The sequence below is a fragment of the Pygocentrus nattereri genome, chromosome 3 (assembly GCF_015220715.1).
Source record: "Pygocentrus nattereri isolate fPygNat1 chromosome 3, fPygNat1.pri, whole genome shotgun sequence".
Classification (NCBI taxonomy): domain Eukaryota; kingdom Metazoa; phylum Chordata; class Actinopteri; order Characiformes; family Serrasalmidae; genus Pygocentrus; species Pygocentrus nattereri.
The window spans coordinates 49,024,669-49,052,608 of record NC_051213.1 but is presented as its reverse complement, the minus strand read 5'-3'; the positions used below and the strand labels follow the sequence as shown (position 1 = coordinate 49,052,608).

Genomic DNA, 27,940 nt, shown 5'->3' with positions numbered 1-27,940 from the left:
CCCAACGACTGAATCTCCTCTCAGCTGTGTGATTGTTCAGTGAGTCTCTTCCCCTTTGTTCCAGCTTCTGTTCTTTTCAGGAGACACTTCCAGCTCCTCAAAGAACCTGCAGACACGCCTCAAAAGTTCAGTCTTAGAAGCTGGTTGATGATTTTCTGAAGTGATCAAACCCCTTCAGTGGTGCTGAGGTCTGGACTCTGGGGTGGTCAGTCCATCGTTCAGCTTCTTTGTTTGATGTGTCCGTCTCTTTTTCTCAGTGAGGTTCTTCTTGATCAGATACACGTCCTTTCAGACCCACCGTGCAGAGTCGTCTTCTCACAGTGGAAGGATGGACAGAAACACCTGTGGATGTTTTCAGATCTGAAGCAGCTTGATCTTCTCCTCTCTCTCAGAGATCAAAGCTTTAAGTGCTGTTTATTACGATGGTGGCAGTTTTGGTATCCACCAGCTCTTCCAGGTGGTCGTTAGGAGACCCATTTTCTCTGTAGCTTTGAATCAGATTTTGAACTCCAGTTTTGGAAACTCCTGTTTATGCAAGTTATACTACATATAATCTCATAATTGTGTTTCATGTAGCTGTATTACAGAAACTTCCTCTCTTTTTGTCTTAAGTTAAGATCTGGTAGGTCAAAATAAGATGTTCACACATTTTTGCAGCTTATCTCAAGTTAGGAAATCTTACCTTACTTGGCGAAAGTCGATAATCAGCTGTCATGTGTTACATTAATTAACCAGACAGCTACCATCACTGATTTAATAAAGGTCAAGAAACAAAACTAAACTGTGATAAACTGTAGGTTGTGCATACTGTGAGAGCGTCCCCTGCTGTTTATCAGTCGCTGCTCCCCAGTTTCAGTCTCCATTTCCCAAGCTGTAACGAGGAGCAAGGTAGCGGACACATGTGCAGAGGTAAGCGACTTTTATTGAGGGCAAATCCAAAATCAGGGTCGAGACAGTCCAGGGTCAATGAACCAATACGGAGAGATCGTGGGGCAGACATGACATAAACCAGAATCAAACCAACTACACAGACAGCGATTGAAACAAGGCAAACATCAAACAAAGACCAATACAAAGACCAGCGAAAACAAAGGGCAAACACAGGGCTTAAATACAGACCGGGAAGACGAGGGACAGGTGAAAACAATCAGGGGTGGAGTCACAAAGCAAGGGGCATGAATCAAAACAAATGCACATGGAAGACCAAAACAAAAAAAAGCACATGGAGTGGGAGGAGCCAATTGTGACACAAGCGCTTTAGCCAAGCGCACTAATGTTACTCCTTCTAATAAACAGACACCCATTCAGCTCTGCCTTCTCATTATTCACCACCATCACTGTAAAATTTCATCATCAACATTAACACAGGAAGGTAATCAGAGGGGCGGTGGAGTTCGAGTCGGCAGCTTCTGAGATTTTTAAAACGCAGTGTTAGAAAAGAAAAACATCTCCCAGTGAAAGCCGCGTTTTACAGTAGGAATAAACGGAGCTCATTATGCTGGTAGTGAACAGCACTGCCTGAATCAGCCGCCTAAAAACCATAGAAATGGACCTTAAACAGAAGTCATATCAGCATCCGTGAACCAATAAGCAGACCTTTTCCAAAATCTAGTCGTCTGATTGGCTGTCTTATTTACATTCTATTTGTGTATTATTAACGTCAATGCTTATTGGAAATATACCCACTTCCAGCACCTCCTGCTCATTTCTGAAGCCAACTTTCAGTTTGTAATGTAAAGGCAGGTGTTGAAAAAAGCATCATTCTGGAACCAGTATCGAAATCAAGGTATCAGTATTGATGTTGCCATGGTAGCGAAAAAATTTGAATGATACCCTGGTGTGTATTTTGTCTGTTCCAGCTTCTTCCCAAACTTTAGAAAAAGTAAATATTGTGGTTCATATCATGTATTTTGATGTATTGTCCCCATATCGCCCACCATTATGCCTTAAATCGTTCAGTATCAACCTTCACAGCTGTACCCGCCCCTGGATTGCATGTCTTAGGCTGTATTAGTGTGTCCTCCCCCTCGGGCTGGAGGTGGACTGCTGGCTTTTATGGGTCCCCTGTGCAAGTTAATGCACTGAGGTCATCGTTCAGAATCTTCCATAGAAATTAGCTCACTCTGTATGGGAAAGCACCTGCCTTTTGGACAGCTCAAAAATGCAGTTTCACTTTTGTAGAAACTGGTTTAGGGAATTTTAGCAAGGGGCTTGTTCAGAGGAACATATGGAACCTCATTTGGAGAGATGTAATGCTGCTTGTCTATTTATGACCTCTGTTCTCATTAGCTATCCTGTGCTGTGAGCTGAAATGATTAATAACAGTATCTGCATGGGACTGTAAGCAGTCTTATGCGATGCTTTCAAAGCAGGCCATTTTTGCAGCTTAGTTTCCATACATTTTTAGCATCCTACGGGCCCTAATATAATCTTTGTAAACTTTAAGTAAATAAATAAATAATAATATAGTATAATAAGATATTATACTCGTTTTTTTGCATACATTTTTGTCACATTTCTTCTTATCCTTTCTATTCTAACAGGTCAAGGATATAATGAGAGAAGACAGCACGGAATTGAAGACATTTTCAAACTTCAGTGTTGAACATCTCTTTAGTAAGCATTCCTCTGAACACCTGGCACTATCATCATAAACCCCTAATAGAAAAGGAGTTGCCTTAGACTCCCTATCTGACTCTGCAGTGAAAGCCCAAATGGATAAGAAAAGGAAGACCGATTCACCGACACCAACACCAGAGAGAGGAGGAGAGCATGAAAGGAAAAAAATGAGGGCCAAGGCAGAAGAAGCCTCCTCTATAGAACCCGAAGGCCAAGATAAAGCACTGCAAGATCTCACAGGTAAAGAGCATGACAGTTCAGAAGCTAATGTGAAAGTCAAGATGGGACTTGGCGCAAAACGAACCAAGAAACCTCCAAAGAGCCTTGAGAACTTTATCTGCCGCCCCACTATTCGTGTATCTCAAAGGCCTGCACCTGCAGTAGGGGATGGTGCAAGGGCTAAAAGCAAGAGTTCTAATCAACTGCATCAACCTGTCCAGAAGAAATGCAACGGCAACTCCCGAGCATCAAAGACAAGTTCGTCTACAAGTACAGATCAGAATCAATCAACGCAGTCTCTCTCAGCTCTCACGACTTCTAAAAAGGGGTCTCCAGCCTCAGATTCTCCAAATACTACAGCAGCTAAAAAGGTAAGAACCAGTCTGTTAAAACCAAACATTATATTTTGTTTTAGATTAATTGTGTCAAATAAAAAGGATGGAAAACTCTTGAGGTGTTACAAGCAAAATGTAAGCTTAGTAAGTTGAACTTGTCTTCAATACGTGAAAAAAATTATTCAAAAAAATGATTAACGAAAAAGAAAACGTGACTCCTAAAAACTGTGCAAGACCTGGGAGCCCACCAGAACTGGATTGGGACATTTCTGTTAAGAACTGAAAGTTATGGCATGTCAGAATGCCTTTGTGGATACATGCTGTTAATTTTCTTAACAGATTTTATCTATGGTTATTTTTTTTAAATCTGGATCATCTCTATCATAGATTATTTACTTTATAACAGTCAGTTAATCATCTACTTTTACTCCCCTATTTTTGTTTTCCTTTGTAACTTGACTCTGAATTTTTCTCTTATTCAGTGTAGTGGCCCACCTTACATTCCATAATATCTTTCATTTAATTAATTTTTCCTGTGCTGTTAAAGCTTTCTCTTCCTGGCTTTTTCTTTCTCACTCAGCATGATCATACCTACTTGGTCCTCTATCTGTATTTTACACTGCAGTACCACAAAGAATTTATGAAAGAAATGATAAAAAATTGTCTTATAAAACAACCTCCCTTCTAACAGATTGTCCCAAAACAGACTAGACAGAAGACAGATTTGCAGCAAGAACTAACACTAGAGGAACCTCCCAATGAAGCTCAACCACAGTCATCAAGCCAACTGTCCATTGGTCACAGGATAACTCCAACTACTCCCACAAAGCAGACATCCTCCCACATGCCTGCTGCTTCTTCTCCAACCCCAATGCAACAAGACTCCAGTCCACAAGAGGGCATCAGATTTCTTAATGAGAACGTGATGGAGCATGGTCAAGCCCTTCCAGACTCCAGTCGTGGAAGTCCAAATGGAACCAAGGGAAGATCATCATACAAAAAACACTCAGTGCCCCCTGAACAAACATCCAGTTTTCCAAAGAAAGATTCAAAACACACTGAAAATGATTCAGAAACATTTTGGAGTGTGAATGTGAACAGAAAGGAAAGTAAAGGTTGTGGGGAAGATTCAGGTTCTGACAACAGCGATTCGAGACCAGTAACTGGTGAAAGGAACCCACATCAAAATGACTCTATGCAAAAGCCAAGTCCTTGTGCAAATGACCAGGCACAAAATGTCCCTTCCGTCCAAATAGCTGGTTTCTCGTCCTTGAATAAGCTTCCTGACAACACATCAGACACATCAGAGAGCAGTAGAGGGAGCAAGGGACAGAATGAAAATGAAGACCTAAATAGGACTTTGGAAATGACAGTGAAATCATCCAAAGCAATTCCTGTTCTTGAGCAACAAAATGTTGTCAGCACAGAAGGATCCCCTGACAGTGAACATGGAAAGAGAAATAAGCGTTGTCCAAATCAAGAGCAAATGAAATCACATTGTTCGTCAGATATTAACAGCTCTGTAGATTCTATATTAAAGCCTCAAGCACTTTCTATTCCAGCTAAACCCTCAATAAATGTCTCTCCTTCACACATTAAGAAAGACAAAAAATCCTCAAAGAAACAAAAATCTAGACACCTTCATTATAATAAGACTGCAAAGATGAGTGATGACAACCATGGTCCTGTTGCTTGTACAACAGAACTACAGCGTAGTTCAGAAAATGATACTCCAAAGGCACTATCCTCACTTCAGGGTGAACAAAAGACAGTTGAACAACCTCCAAGCTCAGAACAATCTGAAAATACAACTCACTCAGAAATCCAATCTCCTAAAATACCCCAGGCTAGAAAAAGGGGTCGTCCCAAAGCAAAGAAGTTGGAAGTACCTTTACAGGGGAACAACTTGCAGCCATTATTCAGTAATTCTCTAAACATTCAAGGCCTAGATCCAGTTCTTGTCCAACAGCCAAGGTCTACTCCAGTTAGAAAACGAGGACGTCCTAGACGATCCTTCTCTATCGAAGTTCAGTCAACTCAGCTGGCGAAAATCTCTAAGAGACAAGACGCAGGAGATCAGCATGTGACCTTTGAAGACAAAGTGAAAGAGTCTCAACAAAAGTGCAACAGAAGCAGTAGAGTAATAATGAAGACAATCATTCGAAAAATAAATAAGATGAAAGTGAAGAGGAGAGATCAAGTTCTCACGCAAATTCTGCTGGGACAGAAGCAGCGCAACGGTACAGAATTTCCTCAGGAAGGCAGTGGAGTGGAGATGTGCAGTCCACCTCCCCCTGCCACACACTCCTTATCTTCCCTTGTAACATCTTTTGGAGGCAAACTTGGTCCCCAAATTAACGTCAGCAAAAGAGGAACCATTTACATGGGAAAGAGGAGAGGCCGCAAACCAAAATGTGAAAGAAACCCCACACAGATTCCCTCCCCAAATTCTCAACAGATGTCTGCAGACACTGCACAATTTAACTCATCCATCATGCACCAGTCATTGGATTCCCAAACTAGTCCTAGTAGCCTAAAAAAGAATGCATCAGCGTCACCTGGCCGGAGTTCCCAGATGAGCATTAACACCCAGAAAGTCAAGGCAACTTCTTTTATGCAACTCAGTGAACTACAAAATTCCAAGGTTCGTTCTGAAACAACGTTCACTTCCAACATTGGTGTGGGAGTTAATGATAACAGCATGTTAGATAGAGCTGATAGGGAAACAAATGGTAAGTTGGCTGCAAGTACTGGATTTGCATCAACATTGGCCACGGGATCTGTATTCACGATGTCTGGTCTTCAAGGGAATAATTCTGTTAAAGGGAAAGCAAAGGCTTTTTCTTCCTTTCCTTCAGACCACCTCTCCTCTGCCCATTTGCCTTTAGGCTCTGGTCGGACCCAAGATTCCAATGGGACACATATTGCCAATCCTCTGTTGTCTTTCGCAAACCAAGAGCCGCACAAGTTTAAGTGCCATAGAAGGGGGCATCACTGCCTAAGTCGTGACAAGTTTAGAAGGCATAAGTATAAATGCAAGAAGAAGTATATGCAACTCAGGGCCAAAAGGCAAGACCCAGAATTTCTTGCTGAGGTTGAAGACTTAGTTGTCAGACTTAGGGAAATCCATATTGTGCATCACATGACTCGAACAAGGCTTGAAGATGATGGTACCAGTGTTGGAAGAAAGAGCGTCAAATGCAAAAGCCAATCTCATGATCTCAAGTGCCTACAAGAAGACGTACACACCCCGGCCATGTTTCAGATCAACTTCAGTGGATACTACTCACCACATTCTGCCTTATCCTGTGACCCCCTTCATTATGTTAGAATGGCAAACATGAGGAGGAAGCACAGCTGCTCTTCTGAGCCAAATGAACAAATTGTTACACACTTCCCTGTGATGCACAAGGTTGGGTACCCAGTCTCAAGTGGTGGGTATTTCCACCCATCCTACAAAGTACCATTCACAACCACCTCACTTGGTTTTGGACTCTATCGAGGATACCCATCTACTGCACCATTATATCCATCCTCTTTTCCATCGTCATATGTGCACCACTACTCTAAAAACCCCATTATAAGCCCATCTAAGTTCCACAAGAAGAAGACCAAGGTCCCAAAGCAAGATTCTGGGGGACTTTGGGGAGGAAAGTCGCCTGGGACATATCCCAGGATGACCTCTAACTTTTCCTGTGACTGCTTCAATCGACAGTGTTGGCAAAGGGAGAAACAGAGAGAGAAGAGCAGAGAAGGAAGGGATGAACATGGCCGAATGAGAGAAAGAGAGCAGGATATTGAGTGGCTTCTTTGGCAAAATAAGCTCTCAAAAGACAATGAAAATTCAAGGGGCCACCCTTCATCCTTCTCAGTGTTCTCAAATACACAAAATAAAGACAGGACTTTTCCAAACTTGGGAGAAGTAAGGTGGTCAGAGCATCAGCCACCTTGGCAATGTATGAGGGGTTTTGATTCGAAGCTTGGCAACAGAAATCTAAACAAAGAATTCAATCCGAGGGACCATGAGGACACTGTGGAAGGTGAGGTGGAACTGACAACGTCTCAGCAGTCAAGTAGTAGGAGAGCGCACTCTTTTCTGAAACAGCCTAAACTTCTCACCAATACACAAAGTAGAAGGATCAGGAAGGGAAGTGGAGTGACCAGTGCCTCAGCAGGATTGATGGAACAAGACGGGACATTGGTGCAGGATTTCTCCTCTTTAGGAGACAAAAGAGCAGGTAAGATATTTGCTTCATTGTTTGTAATGAATTAACCCCTTCAACATCAAGTTTACTATTCAAGTATTGGTCTTAAGACTTAACTGCTATGAATGTTCTGGAAGCTACTAAGTAACTACTCTTAATTGTTTGTTAACTACTGTGAAATTTAGATACTTTTACATAAATTACATACTTAGAGTCTCCTCCACAATTAGTGACACCCCTAGTAAAGATGAGTAAAAAAGGTTATAAGAAATTATCCTTTTGGAGAATTAGCTGAATGTAACTCTGAAAAAAAATTATTCTAAGAAAAAAAATTTAAGCGATCATCAAGAAATTTAACAAAACCACATGTGCCACAGTTATTTTCACGCTTACATTTAATACTTTGTACAAGGTCCTTCTGCCAGGAAAAATAGCGCTAAATTTTATAAGAATTAGAGGCCATTCCTCTTCACAGAATCCCTCCAGATCATTTAAGGTCATAGCTCCTCTCTTGTGCACTCTCCTCTTTAGCTCAGGTTTTCTATTGGGTATAGATCAGGGGACCATCTTGGCCATAGCAGAAGCTTGATTTTGTGTTCGGTAAACCGTTTTTGTGTTGATCTGGACATGTTTTGGATCACTGTCCTGCTGAAAGATCCAGTGAGGACCCATTTTTTTTTTTGGCCAAGGCCAGGTTTTGATTTAAAATGTCCTGGCATTTCACAGAGTCCATGATCCATGTACCCTAAATAGGTTGCCAAGGCTTTTAGAGGAAAAACAGCCCCATAACATCACCAATCTTCTACTATACGCAACAGTGGGAATCAGGTTCTTTTCAGAGTAATCTTTTTACGCCAAGCCCACCTTGAGTCTTTGTTGCCAAAAAGTAAAATTTTAGTTTCATTTGACCATTGAATATGGATCCAGGCATGGTTCCAATAACAGTTAGCAAACTCCAGGTGCTTATGTTTGTGGTTAGATGACAGGAAAGGCTTTTTCCTGGCGTACCTTCTAAGTAATCTGTTGGCATGGAGGTGGCAGCTGATGGTAGTTTTGGAGACTTGGTGACCTCAAGATGCTACTTTTTTTTTGCCTTTTTTATCGTCGTTCTCACTGTGTGTGGGGACAAAAGGTGAATTTCTTAGTATGCTTTTTACTCATCTTTAACTTGGGTGCCAATAACTGTGGAGGGGACTGTATGAGAGTGAGGACCTCAAGTGCATGTCCACAAGTTTAAGGGGTTAAAGCCTCCCTTGTGTTACAGTATTTTAAAGACAGGAAAAATACTACCAAATGTTCGTACGACCACCCTTCATCTTTTTCAGATTGGAAAATTCTGGAATGGTAATTGAATATTTCGAGCGTATTCATTTCAAAGATTGAATAGCTCTTTGATTGCTCATTGTTGTCTATACATTCTGTTGGGAAAATATTGCAAAAGAAGCCCCAATACATGAACAGATAATTACAGTCCTTGTGCATTTGAATTGGGGTAGTTTGTGTTGTTTTTGGGAGTGTTTCCTCTCGTTCAGCTCCCGCAGTTTAACTGGTTACATAAGAAATCAGAGAGTAGACTGCTTTTTGGCTTTCTGTGTTATTACTAAAACAGATTCTAGTTGGCAGGCAAACTCCTTTCAGAGGCGTAAGCTTTTACATGTGTTTATATAGAAGCTTTTGTATATTCAGTATGTTATGTGGGATTCTGGCACTCGTGTTATTGTTGTTAACCTTATGCAACACTGTTGGCTAGAGCATTCAGTCCTTTTGCTCTTGAAGGGTTTGTAGTGGTAGTGTTGGGCAAAAAGCATGCAAAAGTAGAGCTAGTTTCTTGCGGATTTCAGAGTTTTGTAGTCGTTTTTGGAGTGTATTCCTCTGTTGCTGGAGGGAATCTGCCAAAATTCTTTTCGGTCTAGTTGTGAGGATTATCGTAATCCACAGTAAAAAATTCACTATTTTGCATCCAACTCCAATTTGCTACTCAAGACACACAAATTGCAAAGCTCCCTGTAAGACACCAGCAGTGCAAGTTCTGTTTGGCTCACCACTGATCAGGTAAACATATGGTAAGACACGAACCTCAGCATGTGAGGAGCATCTCTCAGCAGAAGCCGAGTTGGCATGTGATGCTGAGTGCTATCTGTGTGATATCCTGTGTCTGTGGTCGTGTGGGAGGGTGTTGAGATTAAGGATGGGACTGGGACCGGTTTTAATGATATATCGCAGTAAGATCCATGATAATCATACACTTTCAAATCAGAATAGTTCTGATAACCGTGTGCAATTAGCATCTTTTCAGAAAGTGATGGTGAGAGTAAATAGCTGTACTGCCAAGCATGCGATAGAATAGCATGTTTACATAGTTATAAAAGGGCCTGACTGTTATGAAAACTATGCATCTGATACTGATAAAAATTCTGATAATTGATGCTCTGCTGCTTTAGCGACCAATATGAATGTCAGTTCTCAGTTGTCACGCTTCTTAAACTCAAAATTTACTTGCATAGTCACAAATATTGCACTAAACTGGGGGCAGAGCTATCCAGAGTCTTTTGCAGTTTTGGTTTCTGTAAATTAATCATTTTTTCTTATTTTTCATTAAAAAAAAGATGTTAAATTACCCCCATGCTAAAAGTTAGGCTAATTATCAGAGCATTCTTAGTGATAATTTCGCTGTTATGGATAAAACTGCAGTTTGTCATTATTAATCTATATTATCACTATCCCAAATACCATCTTTGGGCTCCAGAGCTTCTGCTGTACTCAACGGTTTCCAGTGGCTGTTTTGAAAGCACATCTGCAACTTCATCTGCTGTAAAATCTGACTTTCCAGGCTAGCTGCTTTTCTCAGAGAGCGCTGTGGCACTAACAACGCAGCTTCGCTCTGTCTACCAGGCCCGCTAGCCTCTCTTAGGCCAGAAACATGGTGCTCAGCCAATGCACCGAAAACACTCTGTCACTGTGCGCTCTTATGTCACTGTGATGGTTAAAACACTCGGTCCTGAAGGGGGCGCTAGAGGAATCGGAGAGGATCTACTGTTATTGCACCAGCCTCAACAGCTAAACATGGAAAAGTAGAGGAGAGGGAGCTGTTTTGCCTCTTCTGCTGGAATGGAAAGGCGATAGTGTATCATATTTTTTATGTTTTTGTAAGCATCTTTGCATGAAACTGTATGAAACTGCTGTGGCAGATGAGAAAGCACGCTGATGGTAAAAGACCACTTGGCTGTCGCTATAGCGCCCCTTGCTATAATGCTCAGAATGCGGCCTGCGCTTGCGTTGCATTATGAAATGCGTCATGATGCATTTTTGAATGCAACTACCTGTGAAATCCTGTCTGCATAGCTCAAAGTGTCTATGTTCACGTCCTTGCATGAAGTACGTTTCTGGCCTTAATGGCAGGCTAGGGGGTAACAGCACAGTGCATGCTGGGGTTAACCAGCGCCTCATGGAGGTGGTCTAACTCGACATACGAAGGGTGCTAGTGAGGCGAGCCACGCTGAGAATACATGCTGTCTAGCACCATGTTAGTGTGATGTTCACTGCTGTGAGTGAGCAGGATGTCAGGTGCCCGAGCTGAGACAGTATATTTAACACTGCAATTAAAAAGTATAGATATAGCACAAGAACGCACAGACAGTGTATTGTGGAGTTGCTGTAAGTAGCTCAGAGAAGAACTGTTTGTTTTGGGCTGTTTTAGGTTCATTCGTACAAGGACTTTTATGTTGAAAAGCCTCAGTACGGGTGGAGTCGTTTTCTGGAGTGTTTTTAGCTGTTAGCACTGTTTCTACTCACCATGGACTGAAACCCCGAGAAGTTCCTCTCGAGAACCACAAACGTTACAGCATTTTGCAGTTCGGCTTCATTGATTTGGCTGTTAGAAAAGAGCAGCCAAATCCACAAATTAAAAACCAATAACGAACAAATATCCGAGTAGCCAAATATTCGGTTCGAGCCCTATTTACAGAGCAACCAGTATGTCGACTGGTTATGATCTGATTAGTAAACAGAAGTATTGCTTGGGAAAGTATCAAGTTGTCACCAGACTGTATTCTGCGTACAAGATCGGACCCAAAGGCTCCCAACACGTTTAGTGTCCAGAATGTTGCTTCTATAGTTGCTTCTCTGGGGCTACAAAACAAACAGTGCTAACGAACACTAGAAACCAAATAGTTACACAAATCCTTTCTGGAAATAAACACATCTCCAGTACTTCTCCAAACCTGCAATCAGGTTCTAGTCTGCACAACCTTATTTAAGACCTGGTGAAGTTGACCGTTGACATCTAGTGTTTGTTTAAGTGATTAAGTGACCCTTACTAGTCCCACAGCAAGGAAATTTCACCTCCACAGTTAACCCATCTGGGAAGTGAAACACCACATACACACTAGTGAATACACTTGGCCAGAGTGGTGGGAAACACTATCTACAGCACCCAGGGAGCAGTTGGGGGTTAGGTGTCTTGCTCAAGGACACCTCAGTCATGTACTGTCGGCTCAGTGGACCAAACCAGCGACCTTCTGGTCACGAGGCTGCTTCCCTAACTTCCAGCCCACAACTGCCTCCATTAACAAAGTTAACCCAGTACAAACATGTCTTGGCTGATCAATGACTTCTGGAATAAGTGGAAAACTTTACATTTTGATTTTTATTTGCTAAAGCATTTTTAAAAGAAGCTGTGAAAAAGAGTATAAAATACTTCATGTTTGTGGAAATTAAGCCCTGTGTTTTCCTGAGGTTCTGGTTGGTCTTTTGTTTGATATGATTCATGTTTGATGTTTGTTGGATGTTTGTTTGATGTTTGTTGGATGTACTGTTTGAAGTGTATGTATTGTTTGAAGAGTTTTGTTTGTTTCTGGTCTGTTTGGAGTTCTGTGTTCATTTTGGCATGTCTGTCGCCTCCTGCTCTCCGTATTGGCCATCTGACCCTGGACCGTTTTGACCATGACCCTGGATTTGCCCTTAATAAAAGTCGCTTATCTCAGCGTATGTGTCCGCCTCCTCGCTCCACATTACAGACAGCTGATTATTTTGATTGTATCAAATTATTTGCTATTGTTTTTTATTTTATTAGTCAGTGATCAAATGACTTGTCACTATTGTCGATACATGGTAATTTACTGTCGGTGGTGATGGGTCAGTTTTTATACTGAGTTAGTTTTGTGTAGTTTTGTTTTGTTTGTGTCTGTTTTATGCTAAAAACATCATAATGTGGTCCAGATCGAATTCAGTCTCTGAAGTTGTTCAGGTCAAACTTGTTGAGCTGTATTTGGGTTTGGACCAAAATTTCAAGCCTGATTAAATCTCTGACAGCCCTGTTAAGCAAGCTGATCTCTCTGAAACTCCTCCCAGTACAACTGAAACTCCTACCAGTACAACCAAACACTTCCTAGTACAAGCGAAAATGACTGAGGTGTTTAGATGGATGTATTCTGTTCAGATTGAGTTGTTAGTTAATAGCCAGGACTGGGCTTTTAGTGGTGAACTAGGCTTTTAGTGATGGACTGGACTTTTAGTGGTGGACTGGGCTTTTAGTGGTGGACTGGGCTTTTAGTAGTGGACTGGGCTTTTAGTAGTGGACTGGGCTTTTAGTGGTGGACTGGGCTTGTAGTGGTGGACTGGACTTTTAGTGGTGGATTGGGCTTGTAGTGGTGGACTGGACTTTTAGTGGTGGACTGGGCTTTTAATAATGGACTGGACTTTTAGTGGTGGACTGGGCTTTTAGTGGTGGACTGGGCTTTTAGTAGTGGACTGGGCTTTTAGTGGTGGACTGGGCTTGTAGTGGTGGACTGGACTTTTAGTGGTGGATTGGGCTTGTAGTGGTGGACTGGACTTTTAGTGGTGGACTGGGCTTTTAATAATGGACTGGACTTTTAGTGGTGGACTGGGCTTTTAGTAGTGGACTGGGCTTTTAGTGGTGGACTGGACTTTTAGTGGTGGACTGGGCTTGTAGTGGTGGACTGGGCTTTTAGTGGTGGCCTGGGCTTGTCGTGGTGAACTGGACTTGTAGTGGTGGACTGGACTTTCAGTGGTGGACTGGGCTTTTAGTCGTGGACTGGACTTTCAGTGGTGGACTGGGTCGAGTTTGTTCATGTACAGACACTTCCCCACTGAATTCACACCAGGTCTGAGCTGCTAACAGAGACATAACGGTCCGTCTGAGCCACCTATACGTTTCACTGTGATGAATTATGTGCTCCCTCTGTTATCCGCCTGCCAAGGAATGTCCATTTAAAACCCAGTCGCAGACATGGAGCAGTGTGTTTGGGTTGGAAAGGTGGAATAAGGAAAGAGAAGGCGTTCAGCAGCTGGAGGGAAATGTGGTTTGGGGGGGCACGAGGGGGCTTAGCATGGAAATCTGAGTGAAATTTCAGCAGTGATTGACAGAGAGGAGCGGAGGAAGAGGGAACGCTGGGTTTTCTGAAAGAGGTTTTCAAGGCGAGAGCTCGTCTCCTAACGAGGATCATATGAATCCCGACGTCTTCCATCATTATCTCTCTCCGTTTCATCCCTCTCTCCCTCCGTCTGCTCCTCCTCTCGCCCGTTCGCTGGGCTATAAATACAGCTCTGCTGTTGACTTGCGCTCACACTTTCATGTGGATGTGAGTGATGAGGATCTAAAGCGATCTGGTTCTGGATCTCCTCCAGAACGCAAATAGATCTCCCCCAGCAGGAACGCGCTAGAGCCCTGTTACTCCGCCGCAGCCCAGAGCCCCCCCTCACAGCCGTCTGTCCACTACTGAGACTTCTGTCTTTCATACACTCTTTCTCTTTTTTCTCCTCCTTTTTTCTCTATTCCTCTCACCTTTAAAGCTTTCTGTCCTTCATCCTTGCTTTTGCCTACTTTTGGCTGTCTTTCTCTCTGTTTATCTTTTTTCTTTCCTTTTGTTCCTTTATTTTCTGTTCCTGTTTTTTCTTTTTTCTGTCTCTTTTTCTAATCTTTCTTTTATCTTTTGTTACCTTTTTTCTTTCTTTCTGTTTCTCATTTTTTCAATCTTTTTTCCTTGTTTTTCTTTCTTTCTTTCTTTCTTTCTTTCTTTCTCTCTTTTTTACACATGTAAAGCATCCTTTCTCTTAGGTTTTAATTTTTTAATGATTTTTTAAAATCTATCTTTCTTTCTGTATGTGTGTGTACACACGCGCACACACACACACACCCTGTGTCCTGGTTTAGGATCAGTGTGGTGGGACAGGGGAGCTGTGGAATGTTCCTCACTGCAGCTGTGTGAAAGTGATTCATAGCTGGGAGCAGCAGGAGAGCAGCAGGACTGAGACCTGCGACATGTTTATCAACACGACTCTTCAGAGAAAAGTTACTTTAGAGAAACAGCCGTTTAGCCCCGCCCATTCAGTCTACAGCAGTTTAGCCCCGCCCACTCAGCCTACAGCAGTTTAGTCCCACCCATTCAGCCTACAGCAGTTTAGCCCCACCCATTCAGCCTACAGCAGATTAGCCCCTCCCATTCAGCCTCTGTCTGTTAAGTGTCCAAAAGGAGTAACTGAAAGGAATTTTTTCACCACGTCCCTAATTGCTTTCTGAATGAGGCACAATACAGAACGAGCAATCAGTGTAGAACTCATTTACTCCATCTCTCCTCAGGTTATGTCCAGGCTGGTAGTCTACACTTTCCTGGAAAGCATCTGTGCAGTAACTCTCCATCTGCCAGAGAACCAGAGAACATCCACAGAGACCCAAAGGGACATAAAGCCAGGAGGAGGCCTGTAATTCAGGATGAGTGTGATCAGGCATGCGACCGAACAACAGCTCCTTTTATGCGAGAACAATTCAAGCTTCATTCTAAACAGCCCAGAAACGCAGCATCTACAAGAGCTCAGCCAGCACAGAATTTCAGATCATTTAACAACCCTCGGGGGCTGGAGATCACAGCTGGAAATGAGGTGAAGAAAAGAGGACCAGGACGGCCGAGGAAGAACCCACCACCTTCACCATACAAAACAGTAATGTATTAAAAACATAATGCATTATGTTCCATAGTAGTGGAGATCTGCAGACATCTCTCAATTTAAATGTCACTCATCGCTGCCCTCTAAATGTGTCGTTAACAAACGTCGAACAAATTTTACTCATCACTGTCCTCTAAGTGTCGTTAACAAATGTCAAACAAATGTTACTCACCCCTGCCTTCTAAAGGTGTCGTTAACAAACGTCAAACAAATGTTACTCACCCCTGCCTTCTAAAAGTGACGTTAACAAACATTGAACAAATGTTACTCACCACTGTCCTCTAAGTGTCGTTAACAAACGTCAAACAAATGTTACTCACCCCTGCCTTCTAAAAGTGTCGTTAACAAACGTCGAACAAATGTTACTCACCCCTGCCCTCTAAAAGTGTCGTTAAAAACGTCAAACAAATGTTACTCACCCCTGCCCTCTAAAAGTGTCGTTAACAAATGTCGAACAAATGTTACTCACCCCTGCCCTCTAAAAGTGTCGTTAACAAATGTCGAATAAATGTTACTCACCCCTGCCTTCTAAAAGTTACGTTAACAAACATTGAACAAATGTTATTCACCCCTGCCCTCTAAAAGTGTCGTTAACAAATGTCGAACAAATGTTACTCACCCCTGCCCTCTAAAAGTGTCGTTAACAAATGTCAAACAAATGTTACCCCTGCGCTCTAAAAATGTAATTAACAAACATCGCTCACTGCCGCCCTCTAAAGGCGTCATTACCCTTGAAATTTAGCTTCTGCTCTCGATCTTTTCTGCTCTTTAGATTTTGATAATGAGTTATTAATGTTCATTTTTACTGTTAACCCTTCATATAACCTCGTTTACTCAACTAATTATCAAAATAATTGCTAGATTACTTGGTTACTAACCGCAACAGCCTTAATGCTCTGTTATATTTTGCAGCGTATACTGTGAATGTTATATTTCTGTAAAATATTGTTGCAGGGCTCCTCTCCTCCGTCTTTACCCTCTGCACCACGGTCACCTCCGTCGCTCCCTGAGGAGAAGAAGAATTCGGAAAAAGGAGAAATCAGCAATCGACAGGATGACACGGTGTTAGAAGTGATCGAGGCTGTGATTCATGGAGAGCAGAGAAAAAGAGGAAGAAAGAGAAAAAATGCTGAAGGAGAAAAAGACGAGGGTCAGAAACGAGGGAACGAAGAGGAAGAAGTCACCGAGACTCCCTCAGACCTCCTCTCTTCCTCCACACCCATCGCGCCATCACCTGAGCAGTCTGTGGCTGAGGATGCAGATGAAGATGCAGACAGCCAATCAGAGCAGATTTCTGCCTCACTTCCCAAAAAGAAGTATTTGTGGGCGGGGCTTTACTCAGACGTCTATAAAAGTGAAGAGTAAGTTCACACAGACGAAGCATTTCACATTGAAAATGTCTGAGTCAGTTGTTTTATTAATATGTTCTGTTATTTTACTTTACAGTGATAGTGGGAAAGTTGTTTTATAAACAAATCAACAAAGTTCAGTATTTCAAAAAAGTTTATAATTATAATTTACTGTCATTATTTAATTACATCAGTTTGTCAAATAATCCTCCACTTTTGAATTGTGAGGCATTCTGGACATTCTATTTTTTAATAAAAGGATATTAATTGTATAATAATTTCGTTTTGGATATTAATTTGTTAAAATTTAAATCTGGATACTTTATTGTAGTTTCGTTTTTAATGTTAATTTTAATCAAACTTCTTTCAGTGTGTTCTTCATCAAAATGGCATTCTATATATTCATTTTATCAGAACTTCATTCTGCATGTTAATTTTATTAGAACTTCATTCTAGACATTCATTTTCTTAGAACTTTGTTCTGGACATTAATTTATTAGAACTTTATTCTGGACATTAATTTTATTAGAACTTCGTTCTGGACATTAATTTTATTAGAACTTCTTTCTGGACATTAATTTTATTAGAACTTCTTTTTGGGCATTAATTTTATTAGAACTTCTTTCTGGGCATTAATTTTATTAGAACTTCGTTCTGGGTGTTAATTTTCTTAGAACTTCTTTCTGGACATTAATTTTATTAGAACTTCTTTCTGGACATTAATTTTATTAGAACTTCTTTTTGGGCATTAATTTTATTAGAACTTCTTTCTGGACATTAATTTTATTAGAACTTTGTTCTGGACATTATTAAAATTGAATTCTTTCATTCTAATTTTTTTAATTTTCATTTTATTTTTAGAACTTATTTCTTGATGTTCTCCAGCTTTCTCATTCATTTTAGAATCTTCTGCTCTGATCATCGTTTTGGACACGTCTAACATTTCATCATTTTTGTTTACAGCTTCGTACAGATGATCTTAAAGTTGTGAAGTTGCTTAGATGAGCTGTTAGAATCATTTTGTACTTTTATCAGCAACCGGATCAGTTGTGTGTTATATAGGTACATAGAAATGCAGTGATTCCAACCCTTTGACCATCAGTGTATATAAACCTACTGTATCCAAATAATGCATGAGTCTTGTCTGATCATCTCCTTTAATCCTCTACTGCAGGTGTTATGAGAGCAATGAAAAAAATATTTCATTCACCTTTCTTGCATAAAATGAACCTGATGATTAAATATAAATAAATAAAGTGTGGAGGGGTCATTTTGGAGTTTGTTGCCTTGAGGCAACATTATGTGACAATGAGAAGAAATGATATAGAGCTGTGTTCCCTGAAGTGGTGAGACCTGGCTCACCCCTATGCCCACTAACAGACAGCATTCCCAGGAACATGCTTTTTGTTGGTTTACTCAAACTGTTCTTTATTGTTAACCCTGTCGTCGCCTTCAGATACGCATAACGTTATTGTAAGGTGAGGTAAATGGGTTTGTTGCCCTGAGGCAACATTGTGCAATAGAGGGTTAACGTGACTTTATCTGTGTTCCAGGGTTCAGGAGCCGGAGGAGCCGATGGAGCCGAGCTCTGACTGTCTGGATTATAATCCGGAGGAGCATGAACACGGCCTCCTGCCTGCACCTGCACACGTGGGTGAGTTTCTGCCACTGAACAGAGACGCTGGAGAGGCGAGCGGCTTTTAGAGAAAAGCTGAATCTGAATTTGATTCTCTCTCTGAACGTTGATGCACTAATGTGATAAAATATTAACAGCCCAGTTTTTAAATAAATGTTTTTTCCCAGTTTGACCCTTCGTCCCGTCAGCAGTGGTGCAGGCTGAAGCCCAGCTGCAGTTCTGTGTTTCGACCTTATCGCCCACAATTATTCTGTTTCTGGCATCCATATGTCAAAATTCTGACACATATTTGGGCTCCTCTGGTCAAATTATATATTTGATGTGTATCAAATAAAATAAAAAATATAGATAATACACCCATAGGGCATAACTGTATGACCAGTAGTCAGGAACCCCATGGACCCTCACAGAGCAGGTACTGTTTGGGTGGTGGGTCATCCGCAGCACTGCAGTGATACTGACGTGGTGGTGGTGTGTTAGTGTGTGTTCATAACTTAAAACTACTTCAGATAGTAAGTTATTGTTTCTGGCACTGTGACACAATGTTATCAATAAAAACTGTGGACAGAGTTCAGGTTTCAGGATGACCAGTACTGTGTTTAGCTACGTTAATGTGCTTTAGTCCATCTTTATTGTGTAACAGTCACCACAGAGTCAAGTGTATTAGAGATTCTGCCCAGCTCCGCACGCTTTGAGACAAGTGTGAAGATTTAGGCATGCTGTTAGCACCATGATAATTGGTGGGGTATATTCGTCTATCACTTGTTACCTACATTAGCCTCGTAGCTATAGTGAAAAACTAAAGCAGCAGATAACAAGACTGTCTTAGCTGGTCGACCACATTTGCAGGTAAACTTTGAAAACTTTTTCTTTGGGCTAAACTATGGGGGCAGTCATGGGCTGGAGGGGCAGTTGTGGGCTGGAGGTCAGGGAACCAGCCCTGTGACTGGAAGGTTGCCGGTTCGATCCCCAGCACCGACAGTCCATGACTGAGGTGTCCCTGAGCAAGACACCTAACCCCCAATTGCTCCCTATGTGCCGTGGATAGGGCTGCCCACTGCTCCGAGCAAGTGTGCTCACTGCCCCCTAGTGTGTGTGTGTTCACTAGTGTGCAAATGGGTGTTCACTGCACGGATGGGTTAAATGCAGAGGTCTAATTCCACAGTGTGCAAACACAGAGACAAATGGTTCAGTATTGTATTCTATGTTCTTTAATCCCAAACTCTGATTCTACGTGTGTGTGTGTGTGTGTGTGTGTGTGTGTGTGTGTGTGTGTGTGTGGGACAGGAAAATACCTGAGGTTGAAGCGGATCGACTTTCAGCTGCCCTACGATGTCCACTGGCTCTGTGTGCGCAAGAAGGTGCTTGTCGTCTCTGTATTGAAGCGTGCATGGACTCTTTTTCTCTAGAGCCTGTTTTAGTTTCATAGCTCTTCGTTTCTCTTCCTCTGCAGTTGTTTGAAATGCCTGACAGCCCATCATCAAAAGCAAGTGGTAAGTGTCTGAATGTGTGTGTGAAAGGTGTAAAATGAGGCTGGTTTGTCTGGGGTTGTGATCTGAATGCTACACTGTGGCTGTTCCTTTACTCCTTCACTCGTTCAAGTACAGTACTGTGGAAAAGTCAGAGACCACCCCTTTGTTTATTCAGTGTTCAGTCAAAACAGCAAAGTACAAGTAAGTCATTTAGAAAATAAGAGGGAAAGGTGCTGAACCACCCGGCAGGCCTATGAGAGTCTTTTACTGAGTCACTCACTGACTGAGTGACTGGCTGATGTTTCTTGTTGAAACACACATGACAAACATCAGGTGGCAGTATAGGGGTAGCTAGCCCATAGATGTACATACCTAGGTGGGTGCATCAGCCAGCTACTTGTTTGAATTTTCCCGTTCCACCTTAAATGGTGCATCAGCCAGCTACTTGTTTGAATTTTCCCGTTCCACCTTAAATGGTGCATCAGCCAGCTACTTGTTTGAATTTTCCCGTTCCACCTTAAATGGTGCATCAGCCAGCATCTTGTGTGAATTTTCCTGTTCCACCTTAAATGGTGTATCAGCCAGCTACTTGTTTGAATTTTCCCGTTCCACCTTAAATGGTGCATCAGCCAGCATCTTGTGTGAATTTTCCCGTTCCACCTTAAATGGTGCAGCTTCAGGCACCAGAAAGTGACCGCTGCGCCATTTAAGGTGGAGCGGGAAAACTGGAAGCCCAGCTGGCGGATAGGAAGCCGACTTCGTCCTTCTTACTGTGTTTGGGGGTTTATTTTATGTTTATCTGTATTAAGATCAGAAGTGATTCACTCCCTGATGGATTTGCTGATGTTTGTGTTTGTGTTTGGCTCTAAATTCGGTTTTTAACGTCCGGTACTGACCGAGCACTTTCCTGCTGGTCTGGACGCTAATTATCACGGTCAGTTATTAAGGTAAGGAAAGCCGCCGAGAGCAGCAGTGCAGTCTGGATTAATCTGAGTCTGAGGATTATAACAGAGCAGATTAGGTGAAAATCGGTTGAGTAATAATGAAGGCCGATTTAATCCTGAGGCTCATCGCCTCTCAATACAAGCGGATCTGGACCGCTCCAACGTGGCGGACGCGCAGGCGTATCGCGGGATCTAGGGATGGATATATGGGTGGCACCCCACTGACTGTGTGCCTCTGCTCGTGCACCCTCGGACCACCCAGATTACTGTCCAGCGCACAAGGTCTAACAAGTTTTTAATCTCCACAAATTTTAAAAGCACATAGACTTTGAAAGAGAAATATTACCAACAGTTGAGAGAAGAAATGAAAGACTGGGGCTTATATTATTACGACTTATTACGATTTGGTTGAAAAAGCTGGATTAGAATTGTTTACCAAACTAATTCATGAAGGAAAATGAAAGAAAGAAATGAAGGGAAAATGAGTAAATTGGACTGTAAATGGACAATGAGCGATGAAAAGTGGCGTTTTGTCTAAAACTCTGCCCAACTGCCAGTGGGCCGCCATCGGGCCAGGAGTGGCCCAATATCCTTTTGCTCTGTGGGGGGCTAGAAGTGAAATAAATCAAAGGGTGGTCCGTGACTTTGAACAGTATGTACCTGATTAAATAAATGACCATTAATGTTGGTTTGATACCAGATACCTACAGCCAGTCGTAGTGAATCATGTCAGAGATTCTGAAAGCAGCAGCGTTTCTGCCCGGCTGCCGTTTCAGCCATGTCCATCTGGACTGTCCAGTTAGATGCACCATTTAAGTCAAATCTGTTTCTGACTGCAGGCAGTTCCTGTAGAGTCCCTGGCGAGAGGACCCCTCAGCGCTGTGATGACGACTTTCCCGACAGCAGGTAAGGTCATGCGTTTATGGCTTTGCTGTGTAATGAGTACATATTTAACACCTCCTTATTTGGGTTTCATGTGGAGTTTACAGATCCTCTCTATCGACAAGTCTTCTGAACCTTCTGTGGAAAAAACATTCATATTTTTTCATATTCCTGAACGTTGCTGCTGTGAACTGGAAGAGATGAGAGGAAATGAGCCGGGTTGTGTTAGTGTTTGGGTTGGAACAGAGCCTGTGTTGCGTTCCCTCAGAGGAACAGGACACACTGTGCGAGACATCGCTGATACGTCCCTGTGCGTCTATCTGATGGCCATGACTGTGCTTAAAGGGCCGGTATCACTGAAAAGCAAACCGTTCTTGCTTTTTCAAAATGAGTCTGTTGAGTGTATTTTGGGGGCAGTCGTGGGCTGGAGGTTAGGGAACCAGCCCTGTGACCGGTAGGTCACCCGTTCGATCCCCAAGGCCAACGGTGACTGAGGTGTCCTTGAGCAAGACACCTAACCCCCAATTGCTCCCCAGGCGCCATGGATAGGGCTACCCACTGCTGTGGGCAAGTGTGCTCACTGCCCCCTAGTGTGTGTGTGTGTATTCACTAGTGTGCGATTTTTCCAACTAATATGGTGCCGCAATTTAAATCTCACTATTTTATAAATTGAGATTCAGGCCTGATTTATTTTGGCCAGAAAGACCAGAATATCCACCTTTTTTGGCTTGAGGCATGACCCTTGAATGTAGTGTGCCAAACTGCCAGTAAGTTGTGGTTGTGATGTCACAACAAAGGTTTGGTTGCCTCTGATTGGTCTAACTCACCTACAGGCATTTCACAAAATCTAATTAGGTTCAATTTCCCCTCTTAAACTTCTTCAAGGGTTCTTCAAGGGTTCGTTGGTAAAGACAGTGATTCTGTGTAGAACCATAAACACTCATTGAGAGGGCTAGTGGCACAGGGGATAGTGGGAGCTTGAAAAGGTTAAAATTTCAAAGATTTCACATAATTCAATGGTTGAGATGTAAACGAAGTCATTCGGAGTGGTTGATTGTAGAGACTTTACAGTGGTTTTGATGGGAATCAGGAGTCACCATGACTACCACACAGACATCGCCATTTATTTTACTGTCCAGAACCACCAGAGAACCTACATGAGTCTTCTGAGTTCATATGGACTGTAGATGATGGAAAAATAGTGGAAAATCTGAAATAATAAGTTTTCATAGGGGACTATTTTACTATTTATGTATCCCTCCACCATGAATGTTCTTTAAAATGACGTTTTAGTCCAAAATCTTCTCCAAATTGTCATAAAACAGTCTCAGGCATCAGGCAGCATGATGATAACTTTCTGTGAGAGGAGGACATTTGGTTCCTATGACGTCCTGTGACTACAACACAGCATTTCACATAGCACCTGTTTACATCCGTATGATTCATATATGCAAATTTTAAAACTCCCCTTTCATCATTCCCAGGTCCATAGACAGCGATGACCAGACAGATGTTCTAGAGCTGCTGCAGGAGGAGATCCAGCCGAGCCATCAGCTTCTCCAGCATCAGGTCGTCCTGTCCACACTGACTCAAGCATGTACAAGTGAAAGGCTGAAGATCTGACATCAGTGTCACTCAGTCGGACTCTCTCTTTCTCCTTTCGTTTACAGGAGGGAAGCCATGACGATGAGAATTTCCCCTCGCCGCTGTCCAGCGAGGAGAGGTACCGGAAAAATCTGTTTATCCACAGTGAGATTTATTGTCCTGAGAGAGCTGAAGTGTTTCCACAGCGCGATCATAGACGTAACAAAGCACTTCCTACAACACACGTCGTATAGAGGGAGTAAGGGCCTTAAGATAACATGGAAGTGCAGGCCTGTCAGCTGGTGAGCCATGGACAGCATGTTAGTCTACAGCTTGAAATGACAGATTTCTAGGGCTGTACGATACATCATTTGTTAATTGTTATCCCATTTTTTTTTTCATTTACTCTTGAAGTATCGAAATCTCAGTATGATGCAATATGCAAATTAGCCTTTAAGAATTTCATATGCTGTGCTTGTTCTGACCAGTCACAGTCCTAGCTGATGTTTGAGACATTTATATGAGCCATGAATAGCTTTTTAAAAGCTCTCTTTTGGTATTTAACCTTTTTTCACAACAGCCGAAAAATCCACTTTCCTCCTGTTTTTAGCTCCCTTCTTCAATAATGCTGATGAAATGTGGTTTTTTTTTTTTTGGAAATAATCCTAACTGCACACTAGCAGCTCAACACAGTCACAATATTGCACACAAAGACAGACAACAGTGCCGTAGTTTATCTGCTAACAGTGTTATGGGGAAAATATTTTATTTGATTATAATAATTAAAAATATCAGAGTTCTTTGCCCGAAGAGGCATATATATGTAGTTCTGTGGGTATTGATATGGAATTGTCCCCCTTTGTGGCTATAACAGCCCCTTCTGTGAGTCTCCACTTTGTAACTTTGTGTGGTCTTCTAATTCATGGCTGAGCTCTTGTTTATTTCCTCACAAAAACAGTACTTACAGTTGTCTGAGGCAGCTCTAGCAGTCATCGGCCCTCTACTGCCAGTGTTTGGCTATCAAGACTGCAACCGATGTGCTTCATTTTGTACACCCGTTAACAATGGTTGACACGTGAGCTACATGATTTGGAAGGGTGTCCACATACTTTTGGCCATGTGGTATGTTCAGTACTTCTGTGACACTAAAAAAATATATGGATCATAAAAAGACCAATTATAGTGCCTGTAAACAACAACACTGGTTTATGACCCTTATTAGTTCCACAACAGGGAAATTTCACCTCCGCATTCAAACCCATTCATGAAGTGAAACACCACATACACACTAGTGAGCGCACACACACACACACACTAGGGGGCAGTGAGCACACTTGCCCGGAGCGGTGGGCAGCCCAATCCACAGCGCCCGGGAAGCAGTTGGGGGTTAGGTGTCTTGCTCAAGGACACCTCAGTCACGTGCTGTCGGCTCATACCGTTTTTATACCGTACTGTATTTTTACTGTACCATTTTTTTTTTTACCGTACTGTTTTTTTTTTACTATTCTGTTTTTTTACCGTACCTTTTTTTACCGTACTGTTTTTTTACTGTACATTTTTTTACTGTACTGTTTTTTTACCGTACCTTTTTTTACTGTACTGTTTTTTTACTGTACTGTTTTTTACTGTACCGTTTTTTTACCGTACTGTTTTTTACTGTACCGTTTTTTTACCGTACTGTATTTTTACTATACTGTTTTTTTTACCTTACCTTTTTTTACCGTACTGTTTTTTTACTGTACATTTTTTTACTGTACTGTTTTTTACTGTACCGTTTTTTTACCGTACTGTTTTTTTACTGTACCGTTTTTCAGCCTTTTTAAATGCAGCTCTGCAAAACTAAATTTCATGGTACTAATCTTGTACCTTGTGATGTTATATTTTAGCTGGTCTGTGCATCTTATTCGTTTATTTTGACCAGCTTTTTGACTTTTTCTCCTCCTGCTCTTCATCATCTATCTGTTCTCCTTGCAGGACTTTTGTGATTAAACATGGCGTCTTCCTGGTGCGAAACTACGAGAAGATGAGGGCGAGGCAGGCTCTGCTGCTGCTGAGAGAGGAAGTGAGAGAGCAAGAGAAGGAGGAGAAAGGCAGTGGCCAGAGCGAGGATGGAGGGGATGGAGAAGAGACCTCCGTCCAGCCAGGTCCAGGAGTGTGTGTAGTTGTTGAGGACATATTTGTGGGTGTGTGGGTGTGCGCTTGCTGCTTTTGTGGACAGAGTGGGAAGCAGTTTTGAGGAAGTTTTAAGGAAATCTGTAGTTATCTACAGATCAGCCCATATTATAACCCTGTCTCTTCCGGCCTAAGAGAGCTGTCCAGCGAGAACAGACCTACATTATTCACAGATTTCACTACAGTTGTTCCCATGGTTACACTTCACTCATTCCTATAGTTACGCTACACCCATTCCCGTAATTCCACTGCACTCATTTCCATGGTTACACTTTGCACATTCCTATGGCTTTGCTACACACATTCCCATGATTCCACTGCACTCATTTCCATGGTTACGCTACACCCATTCCCATGGTTACACTTTGTTGATTTCCATGGTTACGCTACACCCAGTCACCACTTACTACGATGGACATATTTTACCTTTAGTCTGTGTGTAGTTGCTGATATCGAGGGCGTGGTGTTTGATGCAGCTCAGCACACTGTCTTGCTTTTCCACCACAGCCTCCCTCCCTGTCTCTCTCTCTCCCTCCCTGCCCCCCCCCTCTCTCCCTCTCCGTGTCCTTCATCTTTCCTTTGTGTGTGGGTTACAGTGTTGGATCGGGTCCCTGAGCGAGTAGCCAATGGCCCAGAAAGCTCAAAGCAGTCACTTTTCTGCTCTCACCCCAGTTTGCTTTAAGTGTAGTTTAAAGGACATCGAGTTTTTCTCCTGTTTTGATAACAGATTATTATAAACTTGTCTTTAAAGGGCAGATTTACACTGAAAAGCTATTTAAATAAGAGCTTTATGTACTAAACATTGTTGAAATCTTAAAATGAACACCTCAGTCCCAAACAGTCCATATGTGGAAAGTAAAAGCTGTAAACAGGCCATTTTGAAATCTCCATTCTTGTGATGTCACGACCATGAATGCATATCTGTATGACTACCCATTCAGCCTAACTTACACCTGCCATTCAGCCTACAGCAGTTTAGTCCCGCCCCATTCAGCCTACAGCAGTTTAGTCCCGCCCCATTCAGCCTACAGCAGTTTAGTCCCGCCCCATTCAGCCTACAGCAGTTTAGTCCTGCCCATTCAGCCTACAGCAGTTTAGTCCTGCCCATTCAGCCTACAGCAGTTTAGCCCCACCCATTCAGCCTGCAGCAGTTTAGTCCCGCCCATTCAGCCTACAGCAGTTTAGTCCCGCCCCATTCAGCCTACCGCAGTTTAGTCCCGCCCCATTCAGCCTACCGCAGTTTAGTCCCGCCCATTCAGCCTACAGCAGTTTAGCCCCACCCATTCAGCCTACAGCAGTTTAGTCCCGCCCCATTCAGCCTACCGCAGTTTAGTCCCGCCCATTCAGCCTACAGCAGTTTAGTCCCGCCCATTCAGCCTACAGCAGTTTAGTCCTGCCCATTCAGCCTACAGCAGTTTAGCCCCACCCATTCAGCCTGCAGCAGTTTAGCCCCGCCCATTCAGCCTACAGCAGTTTAGTCCCGCCCATTCAGCCTACAGCAGTTTGGCCCCGCCCATTCCTCTTGAGGTGATGTAGAGTGCTGTTCCTGCAGGCAGTCTGTAGTTATCGGTGTAGAAGTTGTGGGAAAACTATTGAATGTTGTCCTGTTTGGTACATAAAACCGTGGAAACTAGAGTAAACTGGGGAAAGTAAACTGCAATACTGGAATATGGGCCTGTAAAGCTGTGAAAAAGTGTGTGCGCTGTGTGTGTTCTGCAGACAGGTGCCTGAGTGAGCAGAGGAGTGAAGAATGCCCTGAAAAAGAGGAGCAGCACGGACCCCAGAGCAGAGACCTCTCCGACACACTGCAGAAGATCTGGGACAGCATCGTTAGCTGCAAAGGCACGTCTCAGTTCAGGGCTTCTCGCACGGCAAATGACAGATCGCTCCTCACTCCGCCTCCCTCTCCGCCTCCCACCGCTCAGCACAGCTGTTCACACGGCAGAGAGAAAGTTAAAGGGAAATTCCACCAGATTTTCAAAACGGCTGCAGTTAAGATAGCAGTTCAGGTGTAAACAGTCGTTCAGAGCAGTTCAGGTGTAAACAGTCGTTCAGAGCAGTTCAGGTGTAAACAGAGTCGTTCAGAGCGGGTCAGGTGTAAACAGAGTCGTTCAGAGCGGTTCAGGTGTAAACAGAGTCGTTCAGAGCGGAGACAGAGCTGTTCACAGTGGTGGTCTAGAAAACTAATTACCAAAGAAAACTTCAGTTTTATCATCATCAACAGTCCATATAAATCTCAGAAGACACGGTGGTTTTGGAGGGTAAAAAACTGGTTAATAAATGAACAAATGCATAAAATAAAATAAATATGTTGCTAATATTTGAAGAGTTTTATAGGAAGTTATAAAGTTTATAAAGAGGTTGAATTAGAAAATTACAGCCGTGTGTAAAAGTCTGAACACATCCAGTCAAATGACATGGTTTGTTGAGTTCAATGCTGTAAAAAATAAAATGTAATATAAAACTAATTTTTTTTGCAGTCTTATTTTTATTTTCTGAGTTTAACATATTGGAAATACTGGAAGCGTGCCATAACTTTTGCACAGGCCACAATAAACACT

At 42.4% G+C, this 27,940-nt stretch overlaps 1 protein-coding gene across 5 annotated transcripts in view; it reads left to right on the top strand.

The window, feature by feature from the left end:
• The window catches only part of LOC108437469 (histone-lysine N-methyltransferase ASH1L), a 41,224-nt gene that overhangs the window by 8,084 nt on the left and 5,200 nt on the right, over positions 1 to 27,940 (top strand). For 2 of the 5 annotated variants that reach the window (XM_017714571.2, XM_017714570.2), the window contains exons 2-13: positions 2,544 to 3,209; positions 3,865 to 7,411; positions 14,976 to 15,334; positions 16,295 to 16,701; positions 18,243 to 18,343; positions 19,613 to 19,686; positions 19,779 to 19,818; positions 21,581 to 21,647; positions 23,108 to 23,192; positions 23,294 to 23,346; positions 25,182 to 25,361; positions 27,103 to 27,221. In XM_017714571.2, the coding sequence (XP_017570060.1) occupies positions 2,715 to 3,209; positions 3,865 to 7,411; positions 14,976 to 15,334; positions 16,295 to 16,701; positions 18,243 to 18,343; positions 19,613 to 19,686; positions 19,779 to 19,818; positions 21,581 to 21,647; positions 23,108 to 23,192; positions 23,294 to 23,346; positions 25,182 to 25,361; positions 27,103 to 27,221 (5,527 nt within the window). In that variant the 5' untranslated portion in view covers positions 2,544 to 2,714. Of the gene's footprint in view, positions 1 to 2,543; positions 3,210 to 3,864; positions 7,412 to 14,975; positions 15,335 to 16,294; positions 16,702 to 18,242; positions 18,344 to 19,612; positions 19,687 to 19,778; positions 19,819 to 21,580; positions 21,648 to 23,107; positions 23,193 to 23,293; positions 23,347 to 25,181; positions 25,362 to 27,098; positions 27,222 to 27,940 lie in introns of all 5 variants that reach the window. The other 3 variants (XM_017714572.2, XM_017714573.2, XM_017714574.2) reach the window with 3 other exon arrangements.